General features: G+C 47.3%; 1 protein-coding gene across 4 annotated transcripts in view; it reads right to left on the bottom strand.

The window, feature by feature from the left end:
* Positions 1–2827: 2827 nt before the first annotated feature.
* The window catches only part of TOM1L2 (target of myb1 like 2 membrane trafficking protein), a 58887-nt gene continuing 38881 nt past the window's right edge, over positions 2828–22833 (bottom strand). The window contains exons 12-16 of one of the 4 annotated variants that reach the window (XM_075058882.1): positions 22414–22484; positions 19184–19275; positions 11765–11824; positions 9061–9097; positions 2828–8526 (exon numbers count right to left, since the gene is read on the bottom strand). In XM_075058882.1, coding sequence (XP_074914983.1) covers positions 8378–8526; positions 9061–9097; positions 11765–11824; positions 19184–19275; positions 22414–22484 — 409 coding nt within the window. In that variant the 3' untranslated portion in view covers positions 2828–8377. Of the gene's footprint in view, positions 8527–9060; positions 9098–11764; positions 11825–19183; positions 19276–19331; positions 20164–22408; positions 22485–22833 lie in introns of those variants that run through there. The other 3 variants (XM_075058878.1, XM_075058879.1, XM_075058881.1) reach the window with 3 other exon arrangements.

Below are 22833 nucleotides of genomic sequence, written 5' to 3'. Positions count from 1 at the left end.
GAGAAGCCGGGCTCCGTGGCCGTGGGAGGTTTCCCTTCGCTTTCAGGAAAGCTCTTGCGGCAGTCTGCGTGCTGCAGGAGGAGAGGGGCAGGTTTCCAGGGCTGGGGAGATGGATGTGCCGTGGCCCCGCCAGGCTTTTAGGGCAGCCTCATGCGAACGTGAGGGTCACGCACCTTTAACAACCCACGCGAGACCCGGGGCACAGCCTTCCCCGTGAGCCACATGGAGGAGGGGAAAATCGCACACGTAAACATGGCTTTATTTTTGCACAAGCTGCTGGCAAAGCCAGATTTTGCAGGGCTCCTTCCCTGACTCCGAGCCTCCCCCAAGCCGGAGGGTCCACGTACCCCGGGGGACCCCCACACGATGCTTTCCCCTGCTCCGGGGGACCAAACCAAAACCGAGCAGCATCCTCGGTGCATCGGGGAAGAATTAAGCACTCCGGCAGCTCCGTGGGACGGGGTGGGTTTGGAGGCCGATGGATGCCACGCGGGGTGGGGCTCCCCGGGGTAAGCTTGGTTGTGGGGTAGGGAAAACCCCGCCTGTAGGACCAGGGCCACGCAGCCAATAAGCGCGGCGGCCCGGAGTGGAGTGATTCTGCATCACGGCTCAGGGCCCGTGATTACATCATGTCGGTCCTGCGGGGATGGCAGCGGGGCCACGTGGTTGCTTCGGAGTCGCTGAGACGTTTTCCTGAGCGCAGGCTTGGAGGAAACCGCAGGGATGAGACAGAAAACAAACCGGCCCCAAGACGGTTGGGTTCTGGCCACCGAGCCGGCCGGGCAGGCTCGCACGGCTGCAGCTGGCTCCGGCGGCTGCGTAGGGCTCGCCGGCGGCGTAGAGCATCGTCCCGAACCGCACTGGTGGCAGCGACAGGCTCTGGGACGTGCTGTGCTTCAGCCGCGGAGCCCAAATGCGGCAGCCCCAGGCACCCTGCGTGGAGCATCCCCCATTCTGCTGCCTCCTCGCTCAGCTGGGTGGGCTTCCCCAAAACGCTGTGCCCGGCCAGATGTGAGCCCCAGGATGTTTGCAGCCTGCCAGCATATCTTAACCCTCCACTAAAAGCAGCCCTGACTGCCCAGGGCTTCGCTGGCACGCCCCACTCCCAGCCTTCAGCACCCCTTGTGCTCCAGGGGTTGTTTTGCTATGGCAGAGGGTGGTGTTAATCATTAATTTGTGTCGCAAACAGATTCAAAGCCTCTTCTCTCCTTCACTACCTGTAACTCCTCTTTGTTAACTATCCCTTCCTGAGCCACGGCTTGGGTAAACATGTAGCTGAGACCAGCAGCACTCCAGTGTGCCGTGCAGCCCCCGCTCAGGATTTATTTACCCCGAGGTGAAATGGGAAAAGGCAAATGCACGTGTGGTCACTTCCCATTCACACTGGGATCCAAACTCAGTGCCCAACGCTGAAAAGCAGCGACATGCACCCTGAGGCTCAGCCCGTACTGGGCTCTGCAGCATGCTTTGCACGGGGGCTCAGCAGCCTGCGGTGGAGGGCAGCAATCTGCAGAAGCCCCCAGCCCATGCTGGGATCTTGCATGGTCTCTGCGGGAGCCCAGGCAGGTTTGGAGACAAGAAGCCCGTCAGGATTCACAAACCCAGGGAAGCCGTGCTCAGTTTGGGGAGTCAGGTGTCACCAGTGGCTGGAGGCTGGGGCTGCACACATGCAAAATGTCCCCACGTGCTTGTCCTGCTCTTACAGTCTTCCCTATGCACCCACTTTGGCCCCTGTTGGAGACAGAATTTGGGGTTAGAAGGATCTTTGCCTTATGCGTTTAACCGTGGGGCTGCAGAAGACAGTGTGGTGCAGCCCCCCCAGAAGGCAGCAGCCCCCCGCTCTGACAGCCTTCTCCCTGCACAGCACTGGAAATTTATGACCCAGTGCTTTTTGTGCGATTTCTGCTCTGTCAGGGCAGCGGTAGCTCCGCACCTTTCTCAACAGAGCTGGACCATGAACCTACGGGAATATATCCGACACAGAGTCAGGCACATGATCAGTGCGATGGTAAACAAGGCAGGGCAGAGCTGGATTTAATGCATGCTAATCTGCAGCTCCAAGGAGGGGAGATCCATCTTTCAAGCTGTTCCACACACAACCCTTCCCCAAAGCAGCTTTTAAACCACAGACCATTAGTTTTGATCTTTGTGTGCGAGACAGAGGGCACCATTCTGATAAATTGGTTCGTCTTTGGCCAAAGTAATGCCGTGTCACTTCTCCAGGGTTCGGAGATGGCTGCTCTTCCTTCTCCTCTGTCCATCACAACCACCATCATAAATGAGGATGTTGGAACAAATTCCTGGCTGATGAGTCAGGAAGTCGCCCATTGCATGGCCTGGGAACATCACCTGCATTGCAGTGCACAACAACTTACCCGTCACTTTCTAGGTCACCAAGGCAGGTGATCTGAAGTTACCCCCTGAGAACCATCTGGCAAGCCCTGCAAGGCAGGCAGGGGTCCCACCAGGCACCAAGGTTGTCACCTGTGTGCCTGTCTGATGTCTGCCACAAAAGATGTGCCAAAGATTTAGTGAGGAACAAATTTACCAGCAGTGGCAACACACCACCGTGCACAGCAAGACCCATGTAAAGACACAAAGAGCATCTTCTGCTGGGAAAACCCCTTCTCCCAGTGAGAATACCCAGGCCTCTGTCATTTGGAGGAAACCGAGGATTCCCAAAAGCCTGCGTCGTGTTTTGACATCTGACGGGCACCCAACGGCAGCTGCAGACCCTGCGCGTCTCCCCCGCTCACTTGTACCGTGTGTTCAGGCTGGGCAGCGAAGCAGAGCGAGACACCACGTGAGAGACAGACGGATACCATCCTCCAGGTCACACTAGTAGTGTATTTATTGGAATATCTCACATGCAGGAACCAAAGTAGAGATGATTTCTGGAGCAAGTTAAACAATGGCAGATTAATACAGTTGTATCATCCTTAACGTAAACACTTTCTATGTGAATACAGCAACATTTTAGTGTTGGGTTTCTTTGCTTTTTGTGTATTTTGTTTCTCTTTACACAGTCAATCTCTTTAAAACAGTTATGTCCCCCTTCTCCCCCTGCCCCATTCCCAAACAAAAAAATATCCAATATCTTCAGTAAATAAATATTATCCACTTTTATCTGGAAAGCCTACAGCTGTAATATACAGAGACGCTATTACACAGGTTATATTTGTAGGGTTAACGATAGCTCATAATAACATGTACAGAATGAGGAGCTTGTACTCATAAAAACACAGAGCAGGGTGAGAAGTCTGGCATAGGTTTGCCATGGGCTAAAGAGAACCAGCACCGGAGCTCGGCACCGCTCGAAAGCCAGCCGGCTCTCGGTGAAACGCAACCTCGCCTCTCTCCTGGATGGAGGAGCAACCTGGGGCACGGTGTGGGGAGGCTGGGGCTGGCAGCCTGGGGATGGAGCAGGTGGGCACAGCCCGCTCCGGAGGTTGCAGTTTGGGAGGGATGAGTGGAAGGTGCTGCGTGGGCACCTGGCAAGGGGATTGCTGCCTCCTCTCCTCTGGGGGTGGGCAAGGGTGGGTGGGTGCCCCCAGCAGCTGAAGGGTTACCTCCAAGGCAGCTAGAAATCCACTCACTGATTGCCTGCTTCATTATTTCCATAAAAATAACTGTCCTGAGCTGTTTTTTTCCAGGGTAGGCTCCGCAAGCCTTGTGGTTAGCATTTAGGAGGTAAACAATGACTGAGCTGGATGAGGCTGGCCTGGGGATGGAGATAGCACAAGCAGTTCCCGCTCCACAGGACTCCCAGCAGCCGCAAGAGACTTGACAACTCATCGGATGAAAAAGACTGTTGAAAATGCTGCTGTGTTTGCTCTCCTGGTCTGCATGTCCTGTCCTCATGGGAGAAAGCAGGAGAGCATTGAATAGAGAGGAACAGGAACAGGCTGCGTTGGCCAGGGTGCCGGGGAAGGGTGAGCCCAGCTCCTGCAACAGCTTACAGAGGGGGACCATCACCCCTGCCCTGGGTCTGAAACCACCGCCTGGATCTGTTCTTCCACCACTGGAGGGAAACATCTCGCCACCACAGCCAGCTCTGCTGCATCCTCCATTTAAAAGTGGAAACAGCCAATGTATCCCATAAAAAAAGCTGAACCAAGTCAAACGAACAGAAACCCCCACTAAAATCCTTTTTCAGCTTGGAGGTGTAAAAACAGCCCTGGAAATGGCAGAGCGGGTTGGATCAGCACATTTCAGAGATGGAGGCTGTGATAACTGGAAGGGGAAAGGTATGTGGGAGGCTACGTGAGGGTCCCAGTAAGGACCAGTCTCTGCATTTATGTTGTTCCCTTTAAGAGACACCATGCTACGTTTTTATGAGCAATTCTCCTATGAGCCTTACCTACATACTAAACACCCTAAATGTCTGTACAGCACATTGTTATCTATTACACCTGCCAAAGATGCAGCTGAAATCTACACGTAACAATTAAAAAACCCGAAAGGATATATTTAAATAGAAACCATTCATTTCTTACATCTCAGCACATGAAGGGTTAACAGAAGAGGTTAAAAAACACACTGGAAAGAAAATATATTGACAAAATAAATATTTTAACCTAGATTAGGGTACGATTAGAACTTACAAAGGACCCCAATAATAATTTAGTGTCATTGAGTGTCAAGCTGTGACTCCTAATATGCCTAGGAAGCGTTGGGATGTTATTTTTCATGGAAAGTGGATCAGGCTGCAGCTCCATCCCTCTTTTCGCAAGCGTCGGAGCCACGCAAGTCCTCTGCCCACTTGCACAGAGGAAGCACTTAGAGTGAAAGCGAAGGGAGAATAAATTGAGAGGTCGGTCTTCTGAAGCGAAAAACCCCTTCCCTTTCCCTCAAACAGTTTCCACCGCTCAGGTTTTCTGCAGACCACAGGAGGACAGGGAAGATGAGAGATCCTGATACAGGACATTAGGGAAGCTCTAGCATAGCTCTTCCATTTGTTAAAGAAGGTTTGGGCTAAACCACCCGTTCTGCTGCACGCTCTGTCCCCTTCGGTGCTTCCAGCCCCTGCGTGCTCAGCCCGCGAGAGCCAGGTCTGGTGGATTCTGGCTCCAAATTTAACTCACATCAGGGCTGTGCTTTTACCAGACCCATCAAGGGTCCCACCAAAAGGACGTTTAGCCATTGCCCCAGGCTGAGAACACACCTCTCAAGGAAGGCATCTCCTGAGGGCTGCCCTACTTCCAGCAAAGCCGCTGCTTGTGCTGACGGCACCTGCCACCCCCTGCAATATCCAGCAGATAACGCGGGGCGTCAGCGGGGACCACAGAGTGCCTGAGGTTGCAAGCACAGAAGAGAGTCCCTTGAGCTGTGCCAACACATGCTCCTTATCTCCCTGCAGCCCCAGCCTTCTTGTTTCATCTTTTTTCCTCCCCGGTCAGAGGGAGCAGTCACTGACAGCTCTGCAAGATCTTCCAGAAAGGGGCCAGATTCTCTTTAAAGCAACAACTTGGAAGTCCCAGGACAGGTTTAGCATGACAGAAAGAAGTGTTAACAGCGCACACACCCCCCTGCCCCCCCGTTTTTTTGCTTAGGGGTGGGATAAGAAGGGCCAGCAAATCCACAGCAGTGGGACTCTGCAGGGGGGCTCGATGACAGCGCTGGTGATATCCTTGCCACTCAGCATCATTTGACAATGTCCCCATGCTTGAGCAATGCGATTATCTCCTCCGGCTTGGCAGGGAAGCTGGATTAACATGCTTAGAATCACCTGATGTGGCCATTTACAGGGTCAATGTGTTTCAAGGATTTAGAAGAGCAAATACACACTTAAAACACCCACAGAGCTTTTTGCATTGACAGGAATACCAACAATTCATTCTATGCTGGCAAGACTGCTCAGGCAGTCACCAGACACTGTCTGAAATCAAATCAGCATCACAACAGAAGTTTCCTCAGGTTTCTGGGAGCTGGTGGCCACATCTGATATGTTGCAGCAAGGCAGAGTCTGGCAGGAGCTGGCAGTGGGGTGTCTGGCAGCCAGTATCTGAGCATTAGGCTCGCCTTGTGTTAAACACCGAGGGCAGTGGGCGAGAGCAGCAGTGCATACATGCAACCAAGGCAGACTGTCCTGGCACTTTCCATTAGCCACAGAGAAGATGAAATGGAGAGGAAGCCTCTGCAGACCCACATGGAAGGGCTTCAACTGGGGAAAGTGCCAGCAAGTGGGAAGAAGCAGCAGCTTGATCCTCAAGCTATCTCCATCCTTACAGTGATTTTCCCTGTCCACTTGCAAGCCATGTTACTTTCTGCACAGTGCAGAGCTGACAGGGAGCAGTGAGCTACAGAGCAGCAAGCTACAGAGCAGAGACGAGCGCTGGGGGGTGGCAGGGCAGCCTTGCCTGGGCCCAGCTACATACAGAGGGATCCTGGAAGAGGATGCAGGCAGGGCAGGACAGAGGAGAGGATAAGCAGGGACAGCACAGAGTGACATCTGACCTGGGACGGCCTGGAAATCCTACCCCAAACAATGCTTCCCTCCGAAGATTAATGTGACTGCTCTCAAAGACCATCAGTGCTGCAGTCGGGCCATGTGGTAAAAGGTTTTATGTGTCACAACCTACCAAAGCGTGGCAAACCCTAGAGAGTATGTTATGAGCTGAAATAACTATGCTCAGAGAAAAGCTTCTATCACTTTCACATCAGCTGTTTATAGCACAGCTTCTTGGTCTAGAACAACTTCTGAGGGAGCTTGACACACATCAGCATCCCGGGAAGCTCAGACATGCCAAGTCAGAACAAAGTGGCTGGTTGCCTAAGACAATGAGCGCCCTGAGGAAGATGGGCTGGAGTGCCGCTGCCTGCATGGGTGTTCATCTGATAAAGTGCCTCTCTGTCAGGACAGGAGATTCTCCCTGCCATGCATTCAGTTCTCTCTTTGATCCTGCCATCTTGCGCCACTGGCTTCCTACCAAGGAACATGCTGGGGGATGCAGCAATGGCTGGAGCTGCCTGCTCCAGCTCTGCTTGTCAGCCCAGCAAGGCAGGCACACATGCTGGAATCCCTTCTGGCAGCTCCGGGAAGAGCAGCACTCTCGACCATGCCTCTGGCAAGCAAGGGAATATGCTTGTTTGCACAGACAGGAGGGAGACTGCAGCCCCGTAGGAGCTGGGAGTTAATAAAGGGGCAGAGGTATCAAAGGACACTCCAGAAATTACAAATAGCACGGCCACAATCATCCAACACTTTGTCAGGCCCAAACCTAGAAGGAAATGAGGAGTTTCACCTCCAGCACAAGCAGGCATGGCTAATCCCTCCACAATAACCACCTCCCTCAGCATTTTCATACAAGCCTCTGTGAGGTTTGCCTCTTTTTCTCATACCTACCACCAAGAACCAGTGTGTCTATCCTACCAGGCATGGCAGGGAATGCAGGAACCTCAGTTCACACCCAGTCCATGAGCAAGTCCCATCCATCTGCATGGATGTTATTAACAACAGCTGAGACAAATGCAGAGCTCTACAGTCACTGAAGAAGGAATCTAAGGTAAGGAAAAAATAACCTAGCTATTTTAAAAGGCAAACAGACTAGAAAAAATCCTCATGTGAGAATGCTCTCCCAAAGAGCAAAATGCTTCACGCGCTAATGTTACAGCATCCATTTAGCTCAGCGTTTTTCATTCTCGTCAACTGCCAGAGCTACTGGACATGGCCAACAGACTGCTTTCAAATTAGAGCAAGCCCAGATAAAACACAAGGGAAAAAAATACCCTGTGAGATTTAGAATATGAAGCGCCGCACAAAGTGGGGAAAAGCGACCACCATATGGTACCAGGAGATGTGTGAGTGGGAGAGTAAAGGATTTTAACTTGTGAAGCACATGTTGAAAGGGGAACAGTTGTTCCTTGCTGTCGAATCCGACACGAAAGCCAATACATTAACATTTTATCTAAAAATAAAGACACGCTCCTCCTGAACATTCCAGCTCAGTCAATTACATGCTGATCGACAGAGCAGTCTACTTGGCAGGACCTGCCTACAGGAGAGGATGATCCCTACATAAATTGAAGGGCAAGGCTGCTCTCTCCCCTCTGGGCTTTTGTTTCAACACAGTGTGACGTACTCATGCATTCTAAAGGGGTTTTCAGCATCAAGAGCTGGTTTTGTGCAGCTGGGATAGGAAGGAGGGGATTAAGCGAGTGCTGGAGAATCGTGGTCTGGCAGGAATAGTGTTGGACTTAAATAGAAAGAGTCAGCTTGTGGGGGTGGATTGTTTGGGGAGGGGGGGGAAGGAGAAGCAATCTATGAAATCAGGGGGAAAGGGGTTGTTGTTAGCCAAGTACGGTGGGAGGACAAAGTGGCCGTACAGCGACATTCGCCTGCAGAGCACGGGGGTGGGAGGGCGGCTAAGAGCAATCTTCACAGTGCAAAGAGGGCATCCTCCGAGCGCTCTTGCTTTTTCCTGCTGGAAGGATTTGTCGGAGGGGTGGGGGCTTCCAGGGGAGGGGATGGCAGATTGGGAACCATCTCCGCCGCTTTGGCTCGCTCTTCTAAAAATTTGTCAAACTCTGCAATGCAAAAAAAAGAAGGAAGACAGGTAAGAACGGGGGCTCTATGTTTAGCCCTGGGGACAGAGGTTAGCAAGGTCTGAAATTCCAGCGCCTGGCATCCTATCGGGCTGTGTTCGCAGGCACACATACTTGTACAGCCTGACTTCCTCAGGAAAGGGTACAGACGTCCTTTGAGACACCCTAGCTCAGGCAGCAGAGGGAATCAAACCCACACTACACCATCAGCTGCGACAGAAGCGGGAAACATCATTCCAAAGGGCTGAGCAGCCTGGGGACGCATTCCTGCTGGCACAAACACAGTGCACAGCCAAGAAAGATGGCAGGAAAGCACTTACAGCCGAGAGGGCTCCTCACACCATAAATACGAACTTTTTGCTCTGAAATGCTCTGCTCACGCCTTTCCAAGTGCAGAAGCATTTGCTGGGGAACATCAGGCTGGGAGAAGTCAGCATTTCAGCAGGGATCAAAGCAGATAATTCAGTCTGCGCACTAACCTGAGAATGGCTCATAGCCACAGGCATCTCTGCTTACCTTCACTGGTCACTCCTTCTTCCAGTTCGTCTCCTTTCTGCAATTGGAACAAAAAGGTGTGTGAACACACAGGCAGTGCTTCACCTTCGCTATTATCCTCTATGCACATTTAATGCAACTGGACAGTTTCTACCACTTCTTTCCACATGCTAACTATTTGAGCAGGGCGACCTGGGGAAATCACACAGCTCCCATGTCAGGAAGCCAATGGTGATTGACATTTCACTGTGCTGCAGAGCAAGAGGATGAGCACTAGAGATGCTTCTGAAGATTGCTCGTGGATAGCTAAACTTTCCCCGTTGGACCTGAATGGCAGTCCAGCGCTGTTTCCAGTTCAGACAGTAGGCTTGGTCAAAAACTGAGCTGCATGAGTCACACAAATACTATACAAGATGCCATCTTTTCTGTCACGTGGTCCTTTAAAAAGTCAGGACTGCTGTTTGCATTGTGTCTTCAAATAAAATGCACTTTTAGCTGACAAAGGACACATGCCACAAAATAGCTTGGGGCCAACGTTCCTCCTATGGGAGTTCACTTTAGATTTCATACAAAAATATAGCAGCTTTCCTGGCATCCATGCTGTACAAAGATGAGACTAGGGTGGGCTGGATGAAGGATACTGATGGCCAGTTAGCATCCATGAGATACAAGGGCTGGGATGCCAGGGGGTCAGTGTATTTCTACCAGCTGTGTGCATTTCAACATGTAAATTTCCAATAGTGCTGTTATAAGGAAATTAAAAGTCCAAGGATGTGGCATCCTTGTCAATCTGTCACTATGTTAAAGATGAATGAAAATACTACTTGGAAACCTCATGTTGACCCTGCTTTGAAAAAGAAAATTATCTGTCCATACTGTGGCTTCTTTACCAGGAGAGTGGAAACATACTGATTGGCCTCACAAAGGTTTTTAATGTCTGAGCATTAAAGCCACCTAGCATCTACTAGCTTTCTACTGCACAGAGGTTTCCAAAGGTACACACAGCAGCCACTGCCTCCCATGCAGAGGTACTGTTCCGATGTACGCCAAAAAGGGTGAGGAAATAAATAATGATTAGCTAGCCTAATCTGTAGCTTCCTCAGCTGGGAAGCAGAGAACTGAAATGAACCCTTAACAAAAAAAGGAGGGGAACCCAGAGTGAAAACCAAAAATCCAGTCCAAAGTTTCTTAGAGGGCATGTCTATGCTGCACCCACATATGGTCAGGATGGGGACTCAGGTACCCAGGAGAAGGGAAGCCAGTACAGTCACAGCCGCAGTGTGTGCAATCCCCAGGCTTGTTCAGGCATTTACATGGCACTTCTCTGCTCTTTTTGAGCAAGACTGTCTAGGGGATGACAGATATACAGAGCTACCTTGATCTCCCTCCATAAGATCTTATCTCCTGCTAAATTAATTTAAATGGCAAAGACAAAAGTTTATTGTTTAAGCAGAGTGGACATGCTACATTTACTGTATCTCTTTAACAAAATGAGGCCAGTTTCTAATTAAATTAGAAAATGACTGCCTGTACTGAGGCCTGAAAAAACTACCTGCAGCTGAAAACCAGTGACATTTCAAAGACAGCCAGTCAGTCTGCCAAACTCTAACACTGAAACCCAGAATCTGTTTAAGCACTTCAGGCGGCTTTGGAGAGCAGGAGCATTTTCTTCCTTTCAGTACAGTCAGCTTCTCTGGTGCCGGAGCGGAGGGCTGACGTGCTGGAGCATGCCTGCAGCTCTGCTGCCAGAGCTGGGGAGCGGAGCCTGAACCCCACAGCTCCCAGCCAGGAGCTGAGCAGGCAATAGCAAGGGGCTGGGGGAGACCTTAAGGAGTAGGGAGTTATCTAGGGACAGTATCTGAAGTCATAAGAAGTAATAGAAGGAGATGATCCTTAGAGATACGGTGACCACAAGGAAACAGTTCAGTTCACTAAAGCCATGTTTAAAAGAACAGTCTGAAACGCAACCCACCACTGGTCCCCAAAAGGCACTTGGTTAATTTGAGTCAGATGCTTACATTAAAAAAAAAAAAAAAGACCGGAGTAAATGCGTACTAGCTGTACCACTGCTTAAACCGAATGTGTATTGGTACAGCAAAACAAACTCCAGAATGAAGGCAAAGCTACTTTTAGTTCTGCCTTTTGTTTGCTTGTTTGTTTAATAATTACCAGACAATAATCATTTAGGAGAAACTGAAAGTTATAAATATTGAAGAGAGACTGTTATAAATTTTTATTATGACTATTATGAAACATGTCAAGATTGCTTGCCAATTTAAAAGACATCTCCATTTGAAAGGAATCTAAGCCCTGATCCAGCATCTCTTAAATGCATGCCTCAACGTAAGCATGTACTTAGATCCCATCAAAGCTAATGCAGCCTTAAACATGTGCTTTAAGTCCAGTAGAGAACACAGGTAAACCTCAGCACATGTTTAAATGCTTTCCTAAACGGGAACCAGAAACATGATTTCTGGAACGCATGCTATTCTGTGGTGTTAACATGGAGAAGTGAAAATAAAACAACTCAGAAAAAAACTGTTTTGATTGAATTGCTGAACATGACGCTATCTCCTCCTGCTTAGATATTCCCTTCAAAGGGAAATAAGCTACATGATTTGGAAGTTTCACTGCCTCCCATTACGAGAAGTACCAGCAATGCATTGAAAGTTATCCGTACAAGTGCTATTGCCCATGTGAAAAATGAAAATATAAAGGGTCTCACCAAGTCGGTACTGAGCCACTCCTCAATGTCATCCATGACAGAGGACTGTGCAACAGGGATCTAGGGAGTGCAGCGAGAGAACAGCAAGGCAGGCAAAAACCAAAACACATCCACAATCATGGCCACAGAGCGATGGAAAACGCCAGAAATAAGATTAAAAACAAAACAAAAACAAAGATGTAAGATGTGCTGGAAAAAAAAGGCAACAAAATATAAATGGCATTTCAAATAAAGAAACACTTGGAAAGGAAATTATGAACAACAAGGCTAAAAAAAAACCAGGAGAAAGATTATGGGGAATGACGTGACTTGATGCCAGCGTAAGACGGGTAACTTCTCGACCACACATTAAAACCATCAAGATGGACTGATGATTCTAATCTTGATCGTGAAAAGCTTTTAAAGGGTAGAATACTGGATATCAGTTAGGTTTTGAAATGTTAAATTTACCTTTTACTTTTTAAAATGGGTATTAGCCACAGTGAAGGGTTAGCAAAAAGAGGGGCTCAAAGTCTTCAGGCAATGCTCCTATGAAAACAATTTGATTTTCTCCGCAGGTGGAGGCAGGCAGAGCCCAGGGTACACAGTCATGTTTCCTTCCAGATCCTCCTCCCACCACACCACCGAGCCTTGGCAAGCCTCGGCACACCAGTTTAAAGCAAAAGCATCCCGGCTCCCTGGTTCCACTCCTCTGCCAAAGGTGACCCTCTCGCAGTGGAGGCGGCAGAACCCAACGTGTGCCAGTGCTTAGTGTGGAGTCTCAAAGGTGAAGGCGAGGAGGAGGACGGGGCAGCAACTCCTGGTGAGGGCAGAGGAGGAGAGCACAGCACGCACTCCTCTCGGCTCCAGCACCAGCAATGCCTTGTAGTGCTCCAGCAAGGCTCACCGGAGCCTGCCCGTCAGGCCTCCACGGACAGTTTAACAAGAAGGCATGGAAGGTTTGTCTCTCCTCCCATGATAAAACCGCTCACGTTATGTTGTGCAATTGCAACAGGCAGCACAGATGCAGCGTGCTGAGTGCTGAGGTGCAGCTATTTCACAAAGCGCTACAAGCAACTGGGTCAGCGAAGGGAAATTACTGCGTATTAGGTGTAGAATTTCCTGACTTAACTACGCTGCTTAAATACACCAGAGGGCTGCAGAAGTAAACAGGAAAACACCACAATAGATCTCGTAAGGACAACCTGAAAAACATTCGGAAAGCAATGTCAGACACGCAGGTTCCAGGCCAGAGCACAGTGGCCGAGCAGCAGGGCTGGCAGACGAGATCTCGCGGTGCTGGCGAGGCTCTCCTAGGAAGAAAAAGTGTCAGGGGTTGTCCACAGCTTTGCCTGAAACCTCTCATGGGAAGAAGAGATGAAAGAGGTTCTGCAGATGAATTTGCTGGGAGATGCAGTTTTGTCAGGGACTTCTAGTGGAGGAAGACAGATGCTGAATTACAGAGGCAGCAGCACAGGCTGATGCTGTTTTGCAGAGCTCCTCAAGAAATTTTTTTTCTAATCAAGTGGCCCTTTGCACTGAGGAGGTCAGTTAAGCCCTTGCTTGAGGTGAGGTCTGCTAAGCTGGGTTAGTTGTGTCAAAGGACTGGAAATCCAGGGCTCAATCCAAAGCATCTCCCACAAAAGAGGCACCAGGCAGATGGCTTGGCTCTGACTCTGCAGGTTGCTGGAGAAAGTGCACGTGACAGATCCAAGAAGGGTCAGAGGTACAAGTTGTCATTTTGCTTTCAGCTAATACAAGAAGATCCCAAACAGAAAATAAGTTCCTGCAGTTTCCTTTGGAATGGGCCAGATTTAGGATAATCGCCCCTTTTTAACTTGCAAGGGAGAGCTGAATCATGCATGTACAATGCTAATGCAGTGTGCTGAAGCTGCTGCAAGCTGGCCCAGATGGCCATTAATGAGAGGAGGGCTCTGTAGACAACTTCCAACGTGTTCCTTCCCAAGGGCAAGTTGCATCTTGTAGAACTGGCTTGTTAGTTTAACAGCTTTGGAAAATACTGTCTTCAGAGATACAAAGCAATGGATTTATTCAGCCTACAGCAACCTAAAACCTACTGCAGAAGTTTCACTGCTGTCTCTCTCCTGTATTGCTTAACGCTGCAAACAATAAGTAATGCTTTGGAAGGCATAGCCTTCAGAGCCGTTGGCTAGTTTGCAGCTCAGAAAGGTACTTGCATTTCTTTAAGGATAAAAAAATCTGTATGGAGAGGAGGAGGAAAATAGCAGGGGTTTTTTGCCTTTTTGTGAATAAAATAAGAGCAGCTGTTCTAAAAATTGTGATGGTACTGTGGTCCCTGTATTAGGAGGAACAGCAATTCAAATCTTGGATATCCTGAAAACACAACAGATGACTGAGCAAGTATTGGATTCCTGAGAATTGCAGGACTCCCGAGTTTGCAGGAGTCCTCAAAGAACAGCTCAGCAGTATAGAAGTCTGTGCTGCTGTGTTTTGTAAGGTTTTAAAAAAACCAAAAAGGCGGGGGGGGGGGGGGGGGGTAGAAAAAAAAGGGAATTCTACTTTCAGACAGACCTACTTTATATAACAAACAAACAAAAACTTCAGAAGTGCAAGAACACTTCTCACAGGTCATATATAAGAAGCAGAGAGCTGCAAGATAAACATTTGAGCATGTCAGCCATTTGCTATTCAGCGCTGACCTTTTAAAAAACTTCCCCCATCTTTGAGCACACTTGCAGAAGAGCCAAAAGTTTGTATTTATTGCTCCTACCATGCTCAAACTTCCAATTTACCTTCCTCAGACTGAGCCCCATTTTCCCCATAAAACATGGGTTAAATGTATCAGGTTTAATTTGTTCAAGCATAAAGAGGGGGGAAACTCTCAAGAGTAACTGGAGGTTTTAAAATATTTTAACTATAACATTGTAACATTTATATTTCATTTGAAGCTGACCACACACAGAAGTTCATTTTTTGCCAGTCAGTTGTGTATTTGGCAAGTCTCACCCTTCCAGAAGCCCTAAACTGAAAAACGTGGAGGGGAGTTTTGTTAAAACTAATCCCCTAAAACACAACAGAAGCAATGTAAAAATAAATTAGCTAGTTTACACATTAAAAAAGACAACAGTTTCTGGGAACAAACAGCAGTGGCAGCCACAGACTACATGGAAATGGCTCCAGAATGGGATACCGTCTTGTTAATACTTTGATTATGCAAACATACACGGTCTAGTGAAGCGCTCAGTCTTGGCAAGACAGCTCCCTAGATAGTCAGTGTTGGCTGCAAGAGCTGTTTTTGTAACGATATTGTGATTTCTTTTTTAAAAGTCTATATCCTAAGTAAATGAAAATTAAGTCTCAAAATATTTTTGGGTACTTTAAGTAACTGGCTTTAATTAAAAGTTGGGCTTATAGTTCAGATTCCTTTTTTATTTAGTCTTTGGAAAATCCTACAAATGGGATCATCTCAACAGTCCTGAAAGGGAAATGGAAAAGGAGGGCTGGGAGAACAAAAATGAGTGTTCGATCCCACAAAACCCACAGGAACCTTGAATTCATGTTCATACTTATCTAAGTTAGATTGTGTTGGTGTTCTCACTAGCAATCAAAAGCCAAAGAGTATTGCCAATATATTTCCTCAGAAGTCATAAAATCCAATATTCTACCCTTAAAAAGACAGCTTAAGGTTATTATTATCACATTTTATTTCTATTAAAAATGATCCCACTGGAAAAGAAGCAGGTATGAAATGACAATTCAGGTCTCTAGTTGAGCTCATTAATGTTCTTAAAATGTTTAACAAGGTTCATGCTAATTGTTGCTAGACTACTGTCTTGTAGTAGCTTAGTTAATTCCACTTCTTTATAGATGTTTAACAAAGCTGACACCAATACTTGGTTAGCTACTATTCACTCCCCCCCGTTAGTTAGCAATAGTAAAGAAAGCTCTGTCATTCCTATGGTAGCAGAACGAGAGCACTGAGATGCACGCTAGCAGTCTACTCCAGCTTACTACTACAGTCTTACCATCTATTTAAAGCTGTTGTGATCTTGAAATAGCTGCCTGGCCTCAATATTAGAACACGTTTGACTTTACATGTAAGGATTGAATTAGCTACTTGATTACTTCTAACTGTGTTTACACATCGCATAGATGGGGAAGACAAGAGCTCAGGTGCAGTATGTTCCCCAACACAGCCTGTTGTACCTGTACAACAACCAGCCAATCTGGATCTGATAGACATGTCCAGACAGCGAAAGCCTTCCTTCACATGTGGTATCACATTGTCCTTGTAGACTGCTCCGTAAAATGCCATGGCTGGACAGATAATGAAACCCACATGGTTTTCAGAATAAGGGAACACGCCTGCTTGCCTTCAAAAGAGAGAGGGGTTCTACCACACAGAAGAAATGAGATCTTCACACATTTATTTCTCAGTTTGTCCACAATTCAAGCACTTTAGTCTCCAAGAAGATGATGTATTTCAACAGTCTCATGTTACCCAAATAATTTCCACATCTTAGATCCTATCTCTCTGTTGAAGGCATACATAGTGGCAACTCACTTTGTTACTAATTAACATCTCAGCAAAGGATTCATTTATTCTTTACTCACTTATCTTTACTACAGAGAGGAATCTCTTCTCCAGCCAGGCATACTGCTGGTGGTCAAGATGCAATGCTGAATGCTGTTTGTATCACTTTCTGTGAATTCTGGTTCAGTTTCATTCCTCCCCTGCCACTGTCCCAAATAACGTCTGGCCTGACGTAGTGGCTTAAGCAACACCTGCTTCTCACTTTCGTAACAAATACCCATTTGGCCTGTGAGTGGGGTGACAGACTATTCTAACAAATGAATATATTCATGCAAATCTCAATAGCTGCTCAAACTCATGAGACGGGAACTGGAATTAACCTGCACTAAAACATAGTGGCCTTGTGCCTAAGAGCTGCTGAGACAGGCCCTTGTATGACACCTGCATGGTCTAACTTGCAAACCCCCAGACCTTACACTGCAAACAGATCTGGTACTGGAACAGCTCAGCTAACATCCCTAAGTCATGTTTGAACAAGGAACATTTTCTGCAGATATCATTTTGCCTGCATTAGTTTCGGAGGCAGAGCTGGAATGGATAAAGGTGTGGTTTGTGTCTCCGTGGTCCCGGCATCACCTTGCCAGCAGAACTGAGCTGTAGATTAAGCTGACACAGAAACAACACTGCCAAATTCACTGGGAGAGTACACACGGAGCCCTGAATGAGCCTCCCTCTGCAAAGGTGCATTGGTGAACTGGGATGCACAGAAATGGAGTGGGAAGAACTCAACCCTAAGCTTAAACGTATCGTGGTTTGGAAAGAATGTCAGGTCATGAGGGGTGCGAGTACCACTCTGGCAGGTGGAGACACTTTCAGTGGTCTCAGTGTTGTACGGGCACAGGTAATAGCAATGTCAGCTCACCCCTCTTTTCCCTCTCATCTCAGAAGTACAAAAAGTTACCAAAGAATGTGCACATCAAGTTCATACCTGGGATGCTAGTTATTCCACTGGTATTGCAAATGCTACAAAGTTGTATTAATAAATACGGTTAAGAACTACAGCCAGTTAAGAGAGAAACAGAGTTAATGATTAGTTTAGTTTTATTTTAGGTATTTCTCTCTCATACTTAGCATAAAAACAAGGTGACAGGCTTGTAAGAGCAGTGACTGGCTGGACAGCCAGACCCCCTTCCCTCCCCAAATCCATATGCCTCCATGAATGCTGCAGTATCCTTTTTCCAGGCTGAATAACCACAAGCCAATGAACGAATATTGTGTTTGTTTTTTTAATAAAGCAGTGGTGTGAGTGGTGTGAACAGCAGGGGTGCCGATTTCATGCTTCCCTGCTCTTGTAAACAGTGGAAAGGCAAAGAAGAGGAACTAACTCAATCACTGGATTATTCATTATGGATGAACATCTAACAGTGGCATAGTACATCTCTGGCTGCAACAGAGCCACCGAACAGCAAGAGCCTCTGTGAACCACAATCAACAGTATCAGAGGCAAAGCAAGCGCTGCTCACTTTATGGCTTTTCCCTCTCATGTTACAAGCTGTGGGTCTCTGACAAGCACTGAAATGAAACTCTGGCTCCCAAGGATAGGATAGGTACCTACAACTGGGCTTACCCACATCTGCTAGCAGGCAGAGAACTGCTTCTGGGTGCTTGCATGGGCAGGCAGACAGGACCGTATACATGCACGTGTCCAATCACTGTGCATGCACAAGCCATGCAAACTTCTGACAAATTCACAAGCTGGCCCTCAGAAATAACCTGGATTAGCCCTAAGCCTAGAAGAATAAATGCAAAGTGTTTCACAGAGTTGGTGCACTTTGATATTGCACACTCTGGATTTTCTCAACCTTAAACTCTCTGGGTTGTTTCTCTTTTTAAGCACTGGGCAGCTCAGTCTGCGACATTCAAGGCTCTCCCTGGAGTGAGGCATTGCCATTCCACAGGCTTCCTGACACCCAGCCCCAAAAGCTGCACTGCAAGCGCACGCCAGCCCAAAGGGAATTCTGCACTGCACCTTTCCAAACTCAGCTGCAGTCAGGACTGTCTCAGAGGGACTTTGTGCAGTTAGGTCACATTATTGGTACTAATCTCAAACACTTAAAGTGATGGATTACATTGTCCAAAAATACAAAATTGGTCTTAGAATTTGGCTTTAAGGCATAGCTGAGGCTATTTTTTACCTACTTCTGACTTCTGCACTTAAAGCAGACTTGAACTTCTCTCTCCAAGCATGTTGATGAAGGACAACTTCAAACAAGGTCAAAATGTGCACAGATTCAGTGATCTTCAGAAGCTTGACTTTATCAGAGCACTGGCATCACTAGACACAGGAATTAAATCCTTACAGCCAGAAACACGATTGTGCCTTTTGGAGTCTGAATCCTAATGTCAGTGGGGTGGAAGATGTCGATCTGGGTACCAGTTCTCCCATTCCCTTCCTTTCATAAAGAGCTATCCCTACATTACTCCATTCAATTAGGTATGATCCTACAACTTCTGTATGTCTATTACAGACCACAAAGTTAAGCACTACCAGAAGAGGCTGCTTTAAAGACATGTAGAAAGTGTCCTCTTTATGAACAAGATCCATGAGACTTGTGTTTATCCCTTGAAAAGTGGATACTGCATAAATAAATCAAGACAGTATAAGGAACCAATTGGATCCCCAGGCCTCTTCTGAAGGTGATGTGGGATCCTACAAATGATTCAGTCGGTTACAGGCCTTTGTGCTATGTAAACCAGAAATTGGTTCAAATCTTTCCCTTTGCCCCGGGTGGGAAATAAACTCCTTGTACTGTCTGATTTCAAGTGGTTCAGTAGGGCAGGACGAGAGGTGAATGGAGGATGGTTATTCTAGGTAAAGGGACTGGGGTGGGCAGTAGGAATCGCTTCACTGGTGAAGTCCTCACCATTCCTTGTGTAATTAGCCACTTGTCTATAGGCTCCATGTCTGAGTTCCCACCTTTACCTCTCCTCTGTGTTGAGAACAGAAATTGTCCATAAAGAGATAAACCACAGCAACAACCCATGATAAAGTAATATAACAGCAGCAAGTCAAAAACTTCATATACACGTACACACACACAGAGTTGCCTATGGTAGCTTCTGGCAGCAGCTGCATCCCCCTCTGCTGCCTGTCAGCTCTGTCCATGGAGGTACAGACCTCACCCCGACCTCTGCACTTCCTACAGACAGTTCACAGAATTTTAGCACTTCCTCCATGCTGATATTAGAAAAAAAAAAATAAAAAAAAATCACTGACTAGTAGTGAGGCTGATGTTTGTCATCTTCTTAGAAGAAAAAGTATAGGCTATACAACCTACTAAAATCAGTCAGACTTTACCAGAAACACTAGTATTACACACTGTGGAGTTTCCCTTGTTTACGAAGCTGTGAGTTGCAGCACACCCTACTTACCTCCTTAAGCTCAGCAGACAGACTGCCCCAAACTCTAACAGTAAGACAGCTCTAATGATGGCATTGAGCAGGAGGGTAAGTAATGGCAGTTTGCTGCAGTGTTCTGGCAGTCTTTCAAACTGCCCCTCTTGAAGAGCGACAGAGGTTAAAAGGACCGCTGATGCATCCAGTTCCTCTGAGCAGGTTGCAGACTGCATGGCACAGCAACACAAAGACTCTCAAGATGGCTTCTTGTCCTTCAGCATCTCATCCCTGAGCCAGGGCCCGGATGCAGAGTCATTTCTAGCTCTGGAGGGGCTTGCTCAGGACCGGCAGAGCACAGCAGTTCCAGCCCACCCGCCCTGCCAGAACTGGGTTAGCTCAGCAGAGAGCCACTGGTGTGTTTATGTACCTCCATGCAGATACCCATATATGTGGGATACATGTCTTGTCCCCACTATCACATCTTTTATGTCTCATTTCAGTACTTGTGCTGAGAAAAAAAAGGGAGAAATCACTCCAACTTCATCTACTATCTGTGTAACACTAGAGAATTGTTTCTTGGACACCTCTCCTCCCAGTTGTGATCATGCAACAACTCTGTGGCAACAAAAGCAATTCCCAACATGGAAAAGCAATATTAAGAAAACAGTGTATTTTTAGCTCGTCTTGTTTCCAGCTGCTAAATCATATTAAAAGACAGCTAATGCCACGTGATTAGCCATCTCTCTACAGACCATTCTGAGAATGACTACATTAGCAACGTCGGATGTGCTGAATTTTACCACTGGACAACTGTGCTGGAACAAGAAGTGTGTGAAGAATGTGTTGCGAAGCTTTTGGCTCCTCCCTAGAGTTGTTCTTAAATTAGCTCTCTACCCAAATTAACGCGTGTCTTTCGTTTACTGAGCACTGCCAGTTTTTTGCTACACATGCCGGGGCTGGTAACTTTAGGAGAGTTTAATTTTCATTTCCTTTAAGGAGAGACACCCACAAGCCTCACAACACCTGACAAGAAGCAGTGTTTACCAATTTCTGAAAGACTGCATTTCAAAACAAGCTATTCTGATTACATGATACAGTCATCAGGACCTTTGAAAAGAGGCTGAAAGTCTCTACGACATCTCAGAGCCCAAAGTTCCACAACCCATAAAGCGTTTGCCCAAAAAAACTTTGACCATCAGATTAGCTTAGACACAGCCCTTTGAACTGACAACACTTCGGGCAGAGCAGCAGCTATGCTGGTGTGAATGACACGTCGCATTGGTGCCTCAAGCAGAATTGGCTGAGAACAAAAGTGTTAATAAATAAGGACATGACCCCATGGCCACCAGGGGGATAGAGCCCCCTTGACCAGTAGCTAAATGCAAGCCTCTTGCGTTTAGTTAGCCAGGAACAAAGAGCAGAATCTCAAATCCTTTCCCAGGTTCTGCCAATAACACAGCACAGTGATACCAGGGGCTTGGGCTGTCACACTGGCTTCAGGAATTCCTCTCTCACCCCCTTAATATACTTCTGCCCTGCCTCCCCATGCTTCCCCCTTTTCCCTCAGTACTGCTGGCATGAGTTTTTGTGGGGCTGAGCTTGAAACTGGTCACAGGGCTGACCTGGGTTATAAATTACCCTTTTTGCAGGAGGACAGGGACAGGAACAAGCAGATAGATTTGTGGGGCAGGGGGATGCTCCGTAAGAAATCATTGCTGAAGGCCTGCTACCACTGAACTATGGCCAAAGCAGGCAGGCAGCTGTGATCTGACCCCAGCTGGCTCCAAATGCAAATTCTCCCTGGCTCAGAGAACAAGCTGCCAGGCATGCCAGCTGCCCTGAGCACTCCCATTTCAACTTATGAAAGAACCAGGGCGAGATCAGCCAAGGCATGGGGAGGCAATTCTCAGTAGAGGGAGGCGTGTGCATGCTGCACTGGCTCTCCCATGCTACACTGGCTCTGCCGTGCTCCCTAGTGGTCAGCACAGACCAAAATTAGACTAGGAAAAGGCTCTGAACTTGCACAGTCATCCAAAAACTTACATGCAGCTGAGTACAAAAAAGCAGGACAGTTTTAAAAAGCAGGGTGGTAGAAAGGGGTTAAGGGACGATCTGAAAGCTCTTTTCACTTCTGCCTTCACCAAGGTATGCAGACAAAGCTGGCCAAGCTTGTTCTCTCAAGCATGTTTCTAGCACCAGCTGCTGTGAGGTGACAGCACATGGGCCTCTTCTGCCCACACAAGATAGCAGGAGCCTGCCCTGGGACTGACAGAACAGACTGCGTGCAAGGGCAGTTATGGCAAGGCATGTGAAGCATTAAAAGTCTACATAATTTCTCTGCCTGTACCTTGCATGTGTATCTGAGCACTTAAAGCAAAGTCTAGCAGATTAAGACTGCAACAACTTTCGTAAGCAAAAATGAACCAAACAAATGCACACCAGTGTTCACAAGACATTCCCCACTTATTCTTTTCAGCAGTGATTCCAGTCAAAGAGCTAGACCCCCCAGGCAAGCTGCAAGAACACAGGAGAATTTACTCACTATGATTTTGAAGTCTTTTAGGCTGGTGTGCTAAGTAGCAGCTCTTTAGAGATCATTACTGAGCAAGTACTTGCTCCTAGGTATCAATTTCAAAATAGCCAGTACTAGCATGTTGCTGGAATACATAATGAGAAGTCTCGGTCAAAGCAGCTGCCTAAAGCTTGGATTCCACACACGGCTTCAGATAACAAAATGCAGAGCAACGACCTACCCCTCCTGTGTTCTGTTTTCGAACATCCAGGGCAGATGCTAGTCCTTTGACAGCCTGTGGATCCTCATACGTCACACTGAAAGAAAGGAACAAACCACAGAACTAGAAGGAAGTCCAGCAGTCACCCATGCAGAACGCACTTGCTACTCTGATTTACTCCCCTGGAAATCAGAAAGCACATTCTTTTTCTTAACAAGACTTCAAGTGTACTAAGTGTATTCCAAGAAGAGGAGTGTGCTCTGTATAAAGACCGTCCATCAGTTTCAGTAAGCACGTTGAAGCAAAAAGAGTAAGACTAGCATTATGAAAGGCAGGCAAATAGGTTACAAGGCACCGTAAGTGTCTCCTAGAGCTAGCAGGGGACTATGAAAAGAGGCCTGATTACAGATGACGTTTTGCAAAGCTCTGAAGATGACATTTGGAAA

The sequence above is a fragment of the Buteo buteo genome, chromosome 27 (assembly GCF_964188355.1).
Source record: "Buteo buteo chromosome 27, bButBut1.hap1.1, whole genome shotgun sequence".
In the NCBI taxonomy this organism is placed as follows: domain Eukaryota; kingdom Metazoa; phylum Chordata; class Aves; order Accipitriformes; family Accipitridae; genus Buteo; species Buteo buteo.
Note: the sequence above shows the minus strand (reverse complement) of the source record. Positions and strands in the feature narration are given on the sequence as shown.